This window comes from Empidonax traillii, unplaced genomic scaffold (assembly GCF_003031625.1).
Source record: "Empidonax traillii isolate 1590-97213 ecotype Southwest subspecies unplaced genomic scaffold, ASM303162v1 scaffold784:size441917, whole genome shotgun sequence".
In the NCBI taxonomy this organism is placed as follows: domain Eukaryota; kingdom Metazoa; phylum Chordata; class Aves; order Passeriformes; family Tyrannidae; genus Empidonax; species Empidonax traillii.
In genome coordinates, this window is record NW_020955977.1 from 121,096 (window position 1) to 139,133 (window position 18,038).

The 18,038-nt window shown below is 41.1% G+C and overlaps 1 protein-coding gene across 1 annotated transcript in view; it reads left to right on the forward strand.

Annotated features, from left to right (window-relative positions):
* The first annotated feature begins 2,118 nt into the window (after positions 1-2,118).
* ZNF292 (zinc finger protein 292) overlaps positions 2,119-18,038 on the forward strand; it is a 48,670-nt gene continuing 32,750 nt past the window's right edge. Inside the window, exon 1 of the mRNA XM_027901432.1 lies at positions 2,119-2,295. Within this exon, the coding sequence (XP_027757233.1) occupies positions 2,134-2,295 (162 nt within the window). The 5' untranslated portion in view covers positions 2,119-2,133. The remainder of the gene's footprint in view (positions 2,296-18,038) is intronic.

Genomic DNA, 18,038 nt, shown 5'->3' on the forward strand with positions numbered 1-18,038 from the left:
TAAAAAGGTTTTTATGCAATTGTTTCTAGTAATTGCATCACTGATTAGTATTGATGTTATAGGCAGTTTGGTAGTGAGGGATACATGGAAACCAAATTTTTCTGGTACTACAATTAAGGCTTAAATGGAAAAGCTGAAAGTTTTGTCTTCTCCCACTTGTAACAGAATAGACTTCATGTGCAGTAAAAATCAGAAACTTTAAAAGTTTTAGGCTTACAAGTTGCAAATAAGATATCTACTTGGATACTTGTACGGAAAACAAGGAACACCACTTTGGGTTCACTGCTATGACCCAAAATGCGGTCATTTCTGGACCGGACCCCCAGGCCTATCTCCAAAATGTTGTATATTCAATGCTATCACTGTGAATGTCTTGGCCTGTCTCCAACTTGTTGCATACTCAGTGCTATCATTGTGAATGTCTACACTTCCAGATTAACTTTTGTGCAGTCTTGGAGGAACCTCTTTTCTTTCCAGACCTGATTTTGTGTTCATTCCATCATACACCTCAGCTTTCAACTGTATGCAAGAAGGAGATTGTGCCACTTTTCCTTTGTGACCAAAAAAAAAAACCCCAAAACCAAAAGAGAACATAATCATCAAATCAGTACAATGGTCACATAAGTTGGCAGGTGTGAGATATTTTGTTAAACTTTGTTTGGAGCAAGACTGATTGGCATATTGAAGAGTCTGCAGCTAGTCTCTTCCAGCCAAAAGACTGTTACACCTGATTTAAGTTTGTGCAATGCACCAGTGTTCCTTGTTTTCCACATGATTCGAAATGCCCAGCTTAAGACACCTTCTCTCACTGCTGGCTGCGTAAGAGAAATCCCAATCCAATCCTGACAGACAACGCTCTCATTGCAGTAACACATTTACTTCTCACTTCCTCAATGAACACTGATACCATGAAGATTGTGTCAACCTATGCAGCCTAGAAGACTGTAAAACATGTATCCATGCCAATTCAGTGTCTGCCAGGTCCACGTTTTCCTTGTCAGAATCTATGCCTCAAGCCCATCTCCAGTACTTCCGATACCTGTGACAGATCATGGAGTCTCCTTGACATCCTGAGTAGATGCAGGGAAGGTCAATGTCCACCAGTGGCGCTTTCCACTGCTCTAAGGACTACATCAGAGTGTGAGAGTGCTTGGCCCAGCACTAGGAGTGAGTGGACAACAAAGCCGTTGTCCACAACAAAGCCCAGAACCTCCAGATCTCAAGTGCTTTATTTGAAGAGCAAAGCCACACTTTCCACTTCCAATTATAATAAAAGCAGGATGATCCAGGAATGAGGAAGTCAACTCAGTGGTATTCTTGAGTTGACGTGCCCCATTGCTTCCTACAGAGGAAGAAAGGTGAGGAAACAACATGGCGTGAAACTCCAATGGTGTCAGCCATGGCTGTCTCAGCAGTGGTTGGGGCCACGGGGCGCTCTCACAGGCAAGTGGACCACCAGGCCACACATACGCTGTCACCCAGCGACAGGATGAGAGGATGTGGCCTCAAGCTGCACCACGTGAGGCTTAGGTTGGGTGTTTCTTCACAGAAAGGGTGACTAGACATTGGAACGGGCTGTCCAGGAAAGTGGTACAGTCACTGCCCCTGGAGGTGTGTAAGGAAAGACCGGATATGGCACACAGTGCCATGGTCTAGCTGACATGGTGGTGTTCAGTCCCAGGCTGGACTTGATGACTTCACAGGTCTTTTCCAGCCCAACTGATTCTGTGATTCCGAGCTCAAGGGACAGTGGCAAAGGCAGAGCGGCCAGACCCCCGCTCACTCCCCCCGGGCCGCCGCCATTTGCCGCCGTTTTGCCGCCAAAACCCGTCGCCGCGCGGGCGGGGGAGGGCCCCGTCACGTGGCCGCGCGGGGGCGCGCGTGGTGTCGCGTCACGTGACGCCGGGAGGCCCCGCCCCCTTCCTGGCCCCAGCCGTTGCGCCGCGGGGGGGGACGGCGGTGCGCGCGCGCGCGCGCCGCGCGCTCCCGCGCCTCTCCATCTCCTCCGCACGTGACCCCCCGTCCCTGGAACGTGGCATTGTGTAATCACGTGACCCGGGAGCGGCGCGGGGGGGCCGGGGGGCAGGGGAGGGGGGCGGGGGGGCTGCGTACGCGACGGAGCGGGGTGCGAAGATGGCGGACGAGGAGGCCGAGCGGGAGAGCGGCGGCCCGGGCGGAGACCTCCTGGAGCTGCGGCGCCTGCGGGAGCGGCTGCTGGAGCTGGAGACGGGGCTGCGGGAGAGCCGCGAGCCGGCCGTGCAGGCGGCTACCGAGTACTGCAAGCAGCTCTGCCAGGTCGGGCCGCCTCTTCCCTTCTCCTTTCCCTTCCTCCAGTGCCGTGCCCCCGCCCGCGCCCTGCCCTCCCCCGCGGGGTGTGTGCGGGCTGTGCGAACCCGGCCCGGCCGGGGCGCGGGGGCCGGGCGGCACCAGCGCCGCCCCCGCCGCGGGGAACCCGCAGCCGGCGGCCCCGGCGCGGCGGTGGCCCGGGGGCAGCCGGGGCTCGGGGCCGGGCCGGGCGATCACCGCCGCTCGCTGTGGCTGAGGCGGAGCGGCCCCGCGCCCGCTGCCGCTCCGGCCCGGCCCGTAATCCCCATCCCCCGCTTCGCTCCCCCCGCCCCGGTTCTCGCGGTCTCCAGGCCCCTTTGTTGTGCTCTGCGGCTCGGCTTATCGAAGGGCCCTTTGTTCCTGGCGGTGGCGGACCGGGCCCCCCCTCCCCCGTCCCTCGAGCACCCCTCCTCCCCCGGGGGCGAAGGCAGGGAGGCGGCGGGCCCGGCGACGGGGGGCTCCGCCGAGGGGCCGGGCGAGAGCTGCAAGTCCGTCCCGGGTCCCTTAGCGCGGGGCTCCTACTCTCTGCTCCCTCCTCCCACCGCCTCTTCCCTATCTCGTACCCCGGGGGGATAGCGGAGTTTGTGCCAGCCTGGGAAAGAGGAGGCGATGGAGTGGTGGGGGGCTGAACTAAGTCTCCCGTGGTGGTGCCGGGCCGGTAGGTCTGCGATGCTGCTCCCCGTTTTCTCGCCCTGTCAAGGCAGCACGATCCCGCCACGGGAGAGGGCTCTCAAGCCTGCACCGTTGGAAGCACCATTGTGTGTAATTACTCTGCCGTCGGGAAAAGGCCTGCTTCCAGAGGGCTGTGTCTGTTCCTGGAGCAGGGTTTGTTTGCAGGTGTTTCTTCTGAGCTGGTGACCCTGCTGAGTATCCCTTCCTAAACAAACTTTGTGATGCTGGCTCTACAGTTAAAGCAGACTGCTCCATTTTAGTTGTGTGTGTGTCTATACATGGCCCTGATTTCTCTTAAATATCCTTTCTTGGCTGGCGTTAGGTGTGTCCCAATGTATAAAACAAGTTCTTAAATATTTTAGGCCACAGAAATTCACAGAAACCACTCACTCCTTCTGTAGCTTTACTATGTTTAATACTAGGTCTGATAAAAGGGATAATGTTTGTTTACACATTACTGTCGCCCATTCATGGAATGTAGGCACATGGTTAAAAGGTGGAATTGATAAGAACGAATTCACATGGTTGGTTTGAATTGTGTTTTATTTGTGATTTTGTACCTGTTTTCTTACAGTTGATTCTTGGTAGCCATTGTAGCATGCTAATTTCATGTCTGTCACTTCTGGATTAAACTGGGGTCTACGTTTTACTAACCCGTAAAATTTACTACTAAATAGTTTAGGCATATTTTTATTTTGTTTCATATATACAGGAGTTGTATTTCAGGTTGTTTTTCTGTGGTCAAAATTTATGATATTGTACTTGGTTAGAATGTCTGTGTAGGTGCACAGAAACAAGATTGGTTTGTGTTGGTTCAGATCAGTGTGTTTTCAGTCTATTTTATCTGTGTGCCTCCTTTCTTAAATTTGTACACTGGGAGGTGGAAATTTGCCATTCCTGGCTCTGACTTCTAACTTATGAATGAGCTGTTCCTTGAACTGAAGTAGCTAGGTAGGTGGGAATGAAGACACCATCCTTGACACGTAGAGAGTAGGTTACTGATGTCTAAAGCAGATTCATCACTGAAGTTGTGGTTGTGTGTTCTTGGTGAGAGGCTTCAAGAGTTGATAAATGGGTTTAAAGTTTAACAAATATGAATATTCTTATTACTTCAGTGATTGTTGTAAAGCCCAAGTTTACTAGTTTTCTTACCCGTGCACCTTTTAAAAACAAGTCTCACTGAACAAATCAGATGTGTAGAAATTGACTTAGATTTAAATCTGTGCTGGTTTGAAAGGAGTTACTGTTCCTTCCGTACCAAGATATATAGGAAGGCCATATCTGGTTTTGGAGGCTAAAAGCAGATATGTAGCACTGAGGGTTGAGACATGCCATTCAATGTTGAAAGATCCTGCTTTTCAAATTTTAAACCAAGGTCTAAACAGTTGCTTAATGTATTAAAAAGTGTTTTTCTTGGGCAGGCATTTTTTGTACTGGTTCAGTGGGCATTTTTTAAAACCTGTTCACCTGTGCTTGTGGTGCCAGAATATCCAGCCTCTCCTACACTTTTAAGCCTTCATTTGGGCTAACACAAAATAGTGTTCATGGTGTAGATAGTAGGCTTAGCTGCTTAGTTTGTACTGCATCACACAGGCTAGAAAATAGAAAAATCATGTAATGTAAAAGCCACCTTGGAAATCTCTCTTAAATAAGAGTTAAAAGGCATCTGCCTTGGCTTCCTGAATAAAGTCTTTGAATGTATATTCATGAAGGAATAATTTGGTCAAACATATGAAACTCAGAGTTGTTTTTATTATATAACATTTATAAAAAACTGTGTAAATGTAACTTATATATTAGCTCTGATAATGCAATGCTGAAGAAATATTTTAGTATTTATCTCAGTATGATTTCACCTGCCCTTTTTTTTTCTTTTTTTTCTTGGTGCTTAGTTCCTAGGCACACATTAACTGTAAAAACCTTGCAAAATCTTGTGTCCCTGTTTTATTTTGTCAGGTAGTGACTCTGGAGCCCAGCAAACACAGAGCTTGTTGCCATAAATTAACTTTTAATTTATTTTTTTTAATGAAGTGGGTAACATAATGTTCTAGAAATCAGTGTATTTTCGTACTGATGGAAGCTGAAGAATGTGCAGTAGAGCATGGAAAGATCCTTAGGTTCAAAGGCAAATAAAGGATTTAAGTATTCTGTGCTCGTTAAGTGAAGTGGGAGTTGTACAGCCAAATCCCTTATCTGGTTTTAAAAAAATCTCAGTTTGAACTATTTTATTGTTTATAACCCCATAGTATAGAATTCCTGTTATAAACCCAGGAATTGTGTTTATACAAGACCCCTTTTACCTTGACAGAAAATGTTATACAACTGTTTTCTTCTCTTGTAAGACTAAAGTTTGCTTTGATGTATTTTATATGCAGCATTTCATTAGCTACTGATATTTTCGTGTGTTGCTGCTGATTGCGCTGTGAAAGGATACAATTATTCTTAAAATTTAAGGGGATTATAGACTGGACCTTAATCCTGTACCATATCTGTGTGAACTCCATTGGCAGCATGCAACATTATTGTTATTAACTGAAATTCGCATCCATATGGATATATGTAAAATGACTTCTTAATTGCAATTCATGCTCTTCTGTTGCAATTTGTTAATTAGCAAATCCCTGACAAATGGTGATGTTGTCACAAACTATGTGTGCATACCGGGGCAGACAGAACAAGTAGGTTCAGCTGTAGTGACTAAAACTTGAAAGTATGAATTTTGCAGGAATTCAGAATGGTCCAAAGAAAGACTGCTGTTCTTGTCATCATGTGACTGATTACATTATTTTCAAACTTAGCTCTTAAAGGTGGTTTGTTGTGTTCATTCAGTTGGAGAAGATCAAAATGTTTGGGTTTTTTTTTTTTACCTGAGAGCTAGGTGAATGTGATGCTGATGGGTATATGAGAATTCCTCACTGTGGGCTGTGTTCCCTTCCCGTTGGTCATTACCCATTGTACCTCTTTTTTTTATATACCAAATTTCAGGCTGTTAACAGAATTTCTTTTGTCACTAGTTAGTACTGAAATCTTTGTTACCTACATCTATTATAACTGTTTTTCTGTGGTTGGCATGTTTCATCTTTGAGTCTTCCCTACATTATTATTTTGACTTTTCATCTTTTTCCTGAATCTGATTCTAAGGGTTGTTTTTTTCTCTCCTGCTGTACTTTGTGGTATAAATTCTCCAACACTGTGAGGTGATCAGGTTTATTCTACTAACATGCAAGTTGACAACGTATAGTGACCTGTATTATAAAGATAGGAAAGTATTTGGGCTGTTGTGCAGTCTTTCTTTAATAACTTGCCTGTACTTTGGGTTCATCTCTTGGTTATCTTGTGATGTCTGCCTGTTATGAGAAAACTTGTGTGTTAAAATATGTAGGTAAGTGTGCTTAGCTGTTAGTAGGCACATCGATATCTTCCTAGAGTAGGGAATTTACTCAATAGAAACTTAGGAACTTCTTAACACTAGCAGAAAAAGTGTAATGCTGATGGAAAAATGGGGGGTCATGAAAGTTTTTAGGTATTTCAAAAGAAACCCTAAAACTTCTTTTAAAGAAGCCTTGTTTTTAACTGCTCTGGCTTCAGAGTTTGTTCCTACTGTTCTAAACTGATTTTTACTGTGTGTTGAGGTTCTAGTGATGTATTAGGACCTTAAGGTCCTACCTTATTTTTTTTTCTGTGTGCTGTCATGCTAGAGTAGATCTTGGTAATTTTGGGGAATATATACTGTACTAGTCTTAAGTTGTCCCTCCTAAAAGCAAACATGCATAGCTCTACATAAAAAAAGCTTATTTTTATTTTTTGTTATTATTACATACCTATAATCACTCCTTTTTAGAGTATGATCCCTTGCCAAGGGTAATTCTGTATATAAAGACCTCAACAGGCTTTGAAAGGCTTCTTTTGCTGTTTCATCAAACACCTGCAGTTGCAATGTCCTTCTTCCTGATGTGACCATAAGATTAGTAGTCACTGATGGTGAAAAACACCATCAGAAATATGTCAGGTGCCCTTTAATATAAATGGAAGACATTTCCTCTTTTTCTTAATATCTCACCTGATCTCTTACTCCAGACAATATTCATCAAACTCTTCATAGAGTGTTTAGATAGATGTCCACCTTCAATTTTGTTTGGCTCAACAGCTAAAAGCAGTATTTAAATAATATAGTCACAAGCTGCTGGAATGTGATTGTTAGTAAGGTGAATGTTTTTTGAGCTTTCAGTTCAATGATTTCCTGTCTAACCAAGTCTCTGTCTCTTCTTTTGAGTATGCATGAATTCTATAGCCTTTTTCTGTTGAGTCCAGTGAGCCATATTTTACACTGAGCCTAACACTTAAAAGTTTCTGTTTTGATGTTTGTCTTTACACATTTGCCTCTACCATTCTGTGTTTCTTCTGGTCTCACAGTTGCTATTTTTTGTACATACATTACCATGAATGTAAGATTCCCATCGTAACTTCCAATACTTTTAATTTTGCTTTCATACCTGTGATCTCCAGATGTTGTGCTATTCAGGGAGAGATGTACAGCTGCTAGAAATGGCAAGGAATCTGCTAAAATATAGTACACCACACAGATTCCCCAGTGCATGAAGAGAAACAGCTGTCATCACCGTGTCATGTCATGCAAACTTTCGGTTGCCTCGGGCATTTTTGTGCTCCTTCATCACTGTAAGACTTGCCCTATCAAACAGCGATGTTATCTCTTTGAATGGGGAGCAGGGTAGAAAATACGACACCCCTGGATTTTTTTAAGTTAAACTATGAGGAGTCAGGGAAATTGTCTTGCTTTCAAATAAAATGGTATGGGCACATTTTATCCAGATATATGTGTGAAAAATGATTAGACAAAAACACCCTCACTGTTTGGGGTACATCCAGCCAATGGGCATAATTGTTTTAATATTCCATTGTCCTCAATAATGGCATCAGGCCTCAGCATCATGCCAGATTGGAGCTGGTCTTCATTGGAACTTCTGAGCTCTGTACTGTAAGAGTTTATAAATAAATTTTCCTATATCAAAGTAATTCAGCTAGACCGTGATTGCAAAGGCAGATTGCTTATTGGTAAGCCATAGCTACAAATGTTTGTTTAATCTGTTCTCAAAAATTTCTGGTAAGTGAGATTCAAAAAACCTTGCTGGATAATACATTGTAGTTAAGTTATCTTTGCCTTTAGTCATTTCCCCCCCCTTGATCTCTAATCTCTTGTTGCAATTTGACACTACTGTGATTTATTGTATCCCATGTAGATAGGAAAAGTAACATATTCCCTTTCTGTTGGAAACACCTCTTAGATTTTCAGAACTTATTTTCAGTCATTTTCCAGTTTTCACTTTTGAGAACAGAGTTCTTGCAGTCCTTGATTTTGAATTTTTCCTTTTTTTCTCTTACCTTTTTGCGTTGTTGCTCTATCCTTGAAATGTGTGTCGTTTTGAAGTCCTTACTGGCAGGGAAAGTAGCAGTCTAATAATTCAGTAACAAGGTGACAATCTAAGATGTAGGATTTAAGTACTTTTCCCATAAAATGTAGCCTTCCAAGTACAAATATTCATGAGAAGAGTGATAGTTCTATGGAGTATAACAAATTAAGGTAGTTAAGAGGATGACAAAAGTAGATGGAGGGCTTAAAATTAATACAATTTCAACATCTTGACAAAAGCTCACTTTTCTATGTAGGTTCAGCAATTAGATACTTTTTTAGTTACCCTGATGCACTTGTTTTGCTGGGTTAAAGTTATGTGATGCTTTTACTGCAGTTATTGAGAAAACACCTATCAGCAAGCTACCATTTCTCTAAGAAATACTTGTAGTTAAAAGTTAATAATTACGGGTCATGATATGTGGATACAGTTCCTGCAGAATATCCTTGATTGTTGTTGCCCATTCAAAGACTGGGATGCATTCTGCTACATACAGTCCTTCAACACTTTAGAAAAACCTCTGAAGATCTCTCTGTAGATTTCAATGTACTTGTAGTAGTTGGCTGTAAGCAGTAGCTGCAAATCTCTGCTAGCATAACTAAGTGCATTAAATACTTTCTCTATTGGCGCATGCATTCCTGCCTTTAGCTTTTCCCACAAATCCAAACTTCGTTCTCCACTTTTAAACAATGTGTATCAATAATGTCTAGGTTGCTTTCTCAAACTGCAGTAAGAGTCACTGTTTCAAAAACATGAGATACTGACTATGGAAAACATATTGTGCAGGACTGTATAAGACATGTATGTAGGTTAATATTAACATTCAGTAAGGCATCTCATTCTGTCAAAATATCTAATTGCACGTCTCAAGTTTCTTGATAAGGATGTGAGATAACTATTTGAATGTCCAGTCCATTGTCTGTATACTTTATTTTATTATTATTGTTATTATTTTGATAGAGAGTGAATAGCACAGATTTGGGGGGGAAGGTGGCAAAAAATTGATCTTCTGGGGAATCTTTGCTTCCATGGTGACTAAGAATCAGGGAATTTCATCTGGCCTTTTCCATTTACTCTGCCATTTAAGTAGCGTAGCATTTTTTTACTCTTGGGTTTATGCAGACATATAATATTTTGCAGGTTGTTTCTACATAACTTCCCTAATTTACAGATCAAACTAGAAGAGTTAGAAGACACCAACATTTTGTTTCTTCTATGTGGTGCATTACCTAAACTGACAGGCAAGGCAAAGAAAGTATTTCAAATTCATACACGTATGGAGCGTATCATCAAGAAAGAGTGCTACAGGCAATGATTAATATCTATAAATTTTTTTCATTAGTGTTTTTTAAAGGCCTCCATATAAATCCTTGAGCAGTTGTAATACAGTGTGTATAATTCTATAGTTTTTCAAGAGGGAAAATAGCATAATGTTCTTATGCCATCAGTGTCTTTAAAATAATGATGTACAGCAACTTGCAAATTTAAGTTTAAATAACAGGTAAACAATATGGCTTGAACTATCTTTTAAAATAGCATTCTGCATTTTATTAGATTTGTGCTTTTGCATATGTTAAGATCTTAATGTCTCATGTTCTAAGAGATGTGCAGGTCTTTCTTTCTAAGGTGTGGAATATTTTTTTCTATTTATCTTTCCAAATATTCCGAAGACAACTCTGTGGTATTATTCCTCAGATCTTTCATCTCTAAGTATGAACTGCACTGCTATCATTTGGGAAGAGTTAATCTAGTACCACTTAGTACTTGGCAGAACAAAGAGATATAGAAAGAAGGTGTATGTAGCATCAAAAAGGCAGTGGAGCTTTATAAAATTATTCTCTGAAAATAGACCTGCTCGAGTAGGAGATTGGACTAAAGTTGCAAAAATGTGTGCCTGTAGTTTTTGGTAAGAATAGTTTGATCAAATGTCTTCATTTTCTCTTCTGTAATTGCTGTACAGTCTTTTGGTATACAGTATTTCTACCTTTGTGATTCCCTGTATGAAGGTTAAGTAAATTAAATGTTCATCAGAGAAACAGGAATATCTTGTGCTAACTAACGTAGTTCTCACTTTATTATTTTGTTGATTATTCTGAGCTAGTCACACAATTCTTTGTCCTTATGGGGGCTTGTAGCATGGACGGCTTCTACCAAAGTTCCATCCAGCTTCAGGCATGACTGCTGGACTAATGCATTTGTTGCTATGAGAACCTTAACTTCCTGGGGTAAAATTCTTTAGGCTAAAGACCAGTCTTTATTTTGTAACTCTCTGTTATCTTTTGGGTTGAATATAAAAGTTTTGAACTGGTAGTGAATATGGTGTAGCATTTCTGGTCTCCTGTATATGATAAAGAACAGAACAATGAAGAGAATGGATTCTGTTGAATAGGCAAATCCTATTTGATATTTGTGTACCTAATACCCTGAATACTCTTTTGCTGAATCAGTAAAGTACATTCAGTGATCAGGCATTAAATCAAATTAGGAATAAGGAGTTCCTCAGGCTTGTGACTTACAGAATCATAGAATGTTAAAGATCGTCTGGTCCCAACCCCCCCCACCCCTGACGTGGGCAGGGACACCTTGCATTAGAGCAGATTGCTCAAGGCCTTATCCATTCTAGCTTTGAACACTGCTGGGGTTGGGGCATCCACAGCTTCCCTGGCCAACCTATTCTGCTGTCTAATCACCCTCACTGTAAAAAATTTCTTCCTAATACCTAAGTTTCCTCTCTTTCAGTTTGTACCCATTCCTCTTTATCCTGTCACTACAGTTCCTGACAAAGTCTCCCTCTCCAGTTTCCCTGTAGGTTCCCTTCGGGTGCTGGAAGGTGCTATGAGGTTTTTTCTCCTCTTCTCCAGGCTGAATAGCCCCAGCTTTCTCAACCTGTCTTCGCAGGGGAGATGCTCCAGTCCTTTTATCAACTTTGTGGCCTTCCTCTGGACTTGCTCCAACAGTTCCATGTCCCTAGAGCTGGATGCTGTACTTCATGTGGGGTCTCACAAGAGCAGGGTAGAGGAGTAGAATCATCTCTCTTAACCTGCCGATTCCTTTTGATGCAGCTCAGGGTGTAGTTGGCTTTCTGGGCTGTGAGTGCACATCACTGGCTGATGTTGAGTTTTTCATCAACCATCACCTCCCGGTCGTTCTCTGCAGGGCTGCTCTCAATCACTTCTCCACCCAACCTGTAGGTGTGTTTGGGATTGCCACAACCCAGGTGCAGGACCTTGCACTTCACTTTGTTGAACTTCACGAGGTTTGCATTGGCCCACCTCCCAAGCCTGTCAAGGTCCCTCTGGATGGCATCCCTTCCCTCCAGCGTGTTGACTGCACCACATAGCTTGGTGTTGGCAGCAGATTTGCTGAGGGTGAACTCGATCCCACTGTCCATGTCACCAACATGTTGAACAGTATCGGCCCCAGTACCAACCCCTGAGAGACACCACTCGACACTGGTCTCCACATGGGCAGCGAGCTGTTGACCACAACTCTTCATGTGCAGCCATCCAGCCAGTTCTTTACCCACCAAGTGGTCCATTCATCAGATCTGTGTCTCTACAATTTAGAGACAAGGATGTCACGTGGGACAGTGTCAAACACTTTGCATAAGTCCAGGTAGACCGTGTCAGTTGCTCTGCCCCTGTCCCCCAATGCTGTAGCCCTGTCATAGAGTACTTGTCTCAGGAGCTTGTGATAATACACTATTTTACAGCAGAATGAACACAAGGGTGAGTTCGAGAAGAGATTAAATGTTCAGCACCACAAAAGACAATCTGAACTTCATTGTTTCTTTAGTCATGGAGGGTTACTCTTATGGAGAGAATTGCGGGGATAAAAAGGAGTTTCTGAATACATAATAGTGAAGATGATAAAACTTCAGTATCCAAATTCTACAGACCTGGAACTTGCGTAATGTTTTAGTTGAAACTGGCATGGCAGTTGAACCCTGCTTTTGGATACCCAACCAGACTGGTGAACCACATCAGATGGCAGGAACTTGGAGTTCTGCTCTGGTTTGCTAACATATTCAGGAGAAAGGATGGTCTTGACTCCTTCCTTACACATGGACACAGTGACAGTACTTTGGCACTGATAAAAGGACACAGGTTGTTGGTTATTAGACGCAGTGTGGTAGATGTTGCCTTGTTCTTTCACTGGAAATACAGATCAGATGGAAGCATCCTTTGGGATGCCAGTTTGTGCTGAGTAGACAAGCTTAAAATGATGATGAAGTAACCTTTCTAGTGAGGAAGAAGATTATCAATTAAGTTCTCATCAGAATTAAAAAGGTTTGAAGTAGCAGTGGGAGAAGCTGCATTCATCTGATAAATGCTAATACAAAAATGTAATGCAGTTGAACTATAGAAATATTGTAAAGTCTCATTTCTCTTGATGAGAGACCAGGTTCAAGTCACCTATGCTGCAGGAAATGCACATATTTCCAGATTAGACACAGTTATTTCTGGCTGTCTTCCTATTTTTAATCTGCCCATATGCCTATGCCAGTCTGATAATTAAAAGAATAGGTAAATTAGATTTCCTGGCAATGGATAAAAGTTTACTGTAATGAACATCCCACCACATATATGAAATGCTTGTTTAATAGCCAACTGCTGAATACTGTTTTTAACTAAACAGACTAAAATATATATGTTGGGATGACAACATTGAATTGAGACATGAATAAAAACCTGAACAGAAAGAAATGCAACCTAGGACTATAACGAGTTGACTTCTTATGTAAGGATGCAAGAGAGAAATTGGATAGTAATGACCAGATCAGAAAGAGCATATTGAATGCAAAATGTAGAAAAATTAGTGGCAAGCCTAAAGGTGAGTAATTTCTATTCCTGTATATGACAAAGCGTAGGCTTAATGAAGTTATTTACTGATGTTTTAAATAACTTACTTGTTTTAAAATAGTTTATGGGTGTAGTCCATTCATTTGCTAGGTATTTTTCTAAAACTAGCTGGTTTTTGAATTCTAAGCAATGTAGTGCTTAAAAATAATGAGAGGAAATTTCTCTTTTGTTTCACCTCTTTCAGTTTAGCAACCTGAGCTCATGCGTGTTTAGCATGCCCAGGTGAAAAACATAGAAATTGCTTTTGCCTTTTAACTTATATTTGGGGAAAGAAACATACCTCTGTTAGTTAACAGAAGGTCCTGTGTTTGGTAATCAACTTCCAGTTTTCTCTCCTTCTTCCTTTGTTTTTGTTTCTTTGTGTGGTTTAATTATTGTTTTTATGGTGATGGTAGACGACATAATTATTTTGAGAGTTGTAGCAGAATCCAACAGGCTATTCTTCAGTTTTTGCTTCTATATCTGCTGAGGTGCTTTTTCTCAAACCTTCTTTCGGTGTAAACTCTGACTTAAAAATATAAATATATTTTTCAACAGCATAGTTACATCTGTCTTGGTTTCATATCTCTAAACTAGGGGCAGTGGTACTTCCCTGCTATTCAAAGTTATATATATTGGAGAACAATCCTGGATTTTTTTCATTGTTAGTTTATCTGCCTAGTGAAGTAGAAATAGTTGGATTAACTTTTTGGATTAATAGTTGGTTAACTTTTTATGCTTGTGTGCTGAAGGCTCGGGGTGCTAATATCCATAAAAATTGAATTGTAACAATAGTTTAAAAAAAATCCTCAAAAAGTTAATCTTGAGGGTCTCTATGTGGTTGATCATTCCATGGATTCTTCCCTCAATTAGTCTTAGCTCTCTTTACTAGAGATGTGCAACCATGAGAGAGAGCCCTACGGTCAAGTAGTTGTAAAGGACCATCAAGGTCCTTAACACCTTAGGTGGTGTTAATACATGTAGAGAAAGGAGAGGGGGAGTTCAAATAATCTATGCATTCTTGCATTTTCAGAATTGTCAAAATCATTTGTTTCATTATTGCATAGTCACAGTAACTAGAGCTGCAGGGAGTTTTACTAAGAAAATAAAACAAAATCCACAAAGGAGACCTAAGTAGATGTGGTTATTTGCAGAGAATCTTTTTAGGCAAGAGTTAAAAAGTAGCTCATGGTAATTCTTACTAACTTTCTATCTTTGCTCAACTTTTGTGTTTTCTGATTTTTGTGGAATGATATTAAACTTATTTTGCATAATAAACTACATAATATGTACACTATATAAGCTACTGAATATATGTATGAATGTGAAGTTGAATAAATTGAGAAAATGAGTCACTAATTGCAGGGTGGGTTGTGTTTGCCGGATTTCAAATGTATTCTAATTCTTTCTAATAAATCAAAATTACAAAGTAGTATCAGTTCTTTTAGCAAGTACCTTTTCTCAGTGTGTGTTCTGAACTTACTGCTGTCTCTAAAAAATCCAGGAGGATAGCTTTCCTCAAGTATGAACAGGAGCATGAGTTAGTGCAAGACTTGATTTTTTGCTGTTTCTGTGCATCCCCTTTTCCTTTTCTGGTGGAACTTGAGCATAAAACCTAGATCTATGTCGTCAGTGTTTGCAGTTTTACCACAAAAAAACCCAAACATATGCAGTTACCGGTCAGTTTCTTCTTTGTATTCTGGTTTGATAGACAACATTTCAGATTTATATGGTTCTGAAAATTCAGACTGACTAAAAAAAAAGGAAGAGGATGGTGAGAAGAATGTTTATGTAAAAAAAAGGCTTATAGATGGGTAGAATTTTGCAACACTGTTTTACAGATTACCTTTAAAACTTTTAAGGAAACTAGTACTCGAAAATACTTGAGCTACTGTTTTTTTGTTTAGATAACACCAAAAATCATTAGGTTTTAGTAAGTGATGATTGTCTTTACCATCAAGTGCATACCCCTGTGTATCTGGGTAGTGACGGTACCAATAACAAAAATCAGTGCCATCATATAGGTGATGCGTCAGTCTGAGTACAGAACACAGCATGGGTGGGCTTTTTTTTTTTCCCATGGAAGGAGAAGCACTGTAGTTAGAGTGTTTAGGAGTATAAAAACATGCATGCTCATACACTACAACAAAACTACTTCTAGCGTTCTGCATTTCTCTCTTCAGTAGATGAATGAGAAAGCGAATGGTCGAAAGAACAGTTTTAGAAGACACGTGTGAACGAAAATAGTGGATGTCTGGGTCGGACAAGGAGTTCACTTTGAAAGTGATCTGATTGTCACTGTCACCACACTTTGTTTTACACTGTGGAACAGTCTTTGCAGTGTGGAAATTTCAAAGCATTTTGGATGAAACTAAGCTATGCTCCAGAAGCAGTTGCAGACAGTCTGCTTCAGCCACTAATGGGTGTCCGGTTAATGAAACCAGGTGAAATGAGAAAGTCTGAAATACAGCCACCTGTGATGGGTTCATTGGGGACTTGGGTTCTCAGAAATGCCTTTTCTGCTGTATGGATCTGCTCCTTGTGCGTTGCACTGAAACTCTAAAGTCATTGTGAACTTTCTGTGGACATGAACTTAACTGCAAACTCCAGTTCTGGTTTTGAACTTAATCTTTGTGAGTCACTCTGTGACTTAATGAGTATTTCTTGGACTCTCTGATTCAGTACTTATTAATCTTGACTTGTCTTTCCCTTGCTTTCAACTGCAGGGTAGAGGAACCAGTGATATTGTGTGTCTTAGCATGGCCTTGCAAAGTGTAAAAGTAGCTGGAGTTTTCTCTTTGAAGGGAAAGGAAGAAAACAGTGAAGAAGATTGGAACAGCTACCTGTCAGTGGAGGAGTAGTAATGGAAAAAAAAAAAGGCATACCTCTGCACCATGCCTGCAGAAATTGAGAATGAAAACAATTGCTTAAATACAATCTTGTTCTAAGTGATGGAATTAGGAGTCTGGCTTCAGTCCTCTCTTCTGGGTACAAGTCAGTATCTCCACTAGAATTAAAGCAGCATCATCTGACTCTTCAGCCAAAGGCATCTTGGTTTTCTTGAGCAATACTCTGCTAACAGCTTCATCGTGAAACAATTCAGAAGACATACTCAAAATAAAAATAGCATATCAACAACTTAAAATCTTGAAAGGTTTTAAAAACTGAAACAGTACAAATTGGGATTGATGATTTTTCATTATAACCGTAATTTAAATAGTACTTAGACTCTAGAAAATATAATTGCATTTGATTATGTCATGGTACTGGATTGGTTGTGATGGAGTTCATTTCCCCACAGCAACCCTCACAGTGCTGTGCTTTGCATTGGTAGCTAGAAAGGTGTTGATAACACACCGATGTTTTGGCTGCTCCTGCGAAGCACTGGAACAGCATCAGTGCTGTTTCTCAGCATTCCCCCCGTGAAGAGCTGGGGGTGGGCAGGATCCTGGGAGAGGACACAACAAGACCACCTGACCAGATTAACCAAAGGAGTATTCTATCCATATGACATCAGCTCAGATATAAAAGCTAAGGGAAGAAGGAGGAAGGACGGGCATTCGTTGTTTACAGTGTTTCCTTGCTGAGAAACCACAACACCTGCAAAGCCCTGCTTCCCAGGAAGTGGACGGGCATCACTTGCTGATGGGAAGTAGAGAACAAACATTCTTTCTCTTTGCTTGTACACGCACAAACTTTCTTTTTTGCTCTAGTAAACTGCTTTATCTCAACCTACAAGTCATTTTCCATCCTATTTTTTCTCCCCTGTCCAGCTGGGAAGGGGAGTGATGGAGCCGCTTGGTGGGCACCTGGCATCCAACCAAGGTGAACCCACCACAGTCATCCTTAGTTTTGTAAATATAATCTGATATTCTGTACCTGCTGGAGTTTTGCTGTTTGATTCTGGATTATATTATTGTATTATAATAACAAACCTGTAATATTCTCTCGGCACTCATCTAGCTACAAAGTCAAGGTAGCAGTAGTTGTTTACCTTGGTAAAAGTTTGTTTTCCTTGGTAAACAAATACTGAATCAGTTAAATAGTGCCAGTTTTAATTTACATAATTAAACTGCTTTGGAAATGATTTAGAAGTACAGTGCTATGTTGTCTTGATGTAAAATAACCTCTCCATGCACGGTTCTAAATAAATGGAATCTGATTTTCTTGATATTGCTTTGGCATATCTGTGAGGGCAGCAGTGTTTCAGATGGTGCTGTTTTGTCTGATGCTTGTGGACAGGTTTGAAATATGTGTGCTTTTCTGTGTAAGTTTTGTTGTAATCTAAAAATCAGTTTCCCTGTAGGGCATCCCAGCTAAAAAACCAAAATGGAAACCGGTCATTTATGTTTGAGTTTCTTTGTTGGAGGCAAAGGTGAATAAAGAGAGATTATGATTATGGTGATTTGGAGAATGCCTTGATTAGAGGGTACTCCTATTTTTTTTATTTCCCTCTTCTGCCCCATACTTTTTAAAATGGGAAGGAGGTGTGGTGGGGTTCGTACTTTATAAACATTGTTTAGTCTTTCAAATGCTTTAAAAATCATCTGTTACAGGATTTGTTTCTAGTCCCTTAAATGGTGAAGTCTCGTGGGCAATCTGAAGTAGGCTTGGTTTGAATTAGACATAGTAGTAGCAGTAAGGGGTTTTTTAATATGCAGAACTAGTTCAAGAACTATTCAAGTTTTTACTTGAATACTCTATTTCATTGTCTTCTTAGTTGGATAGTTTGTCCTTGTACAAAGTGGTCATAAATGCTGGTTGCATCCCA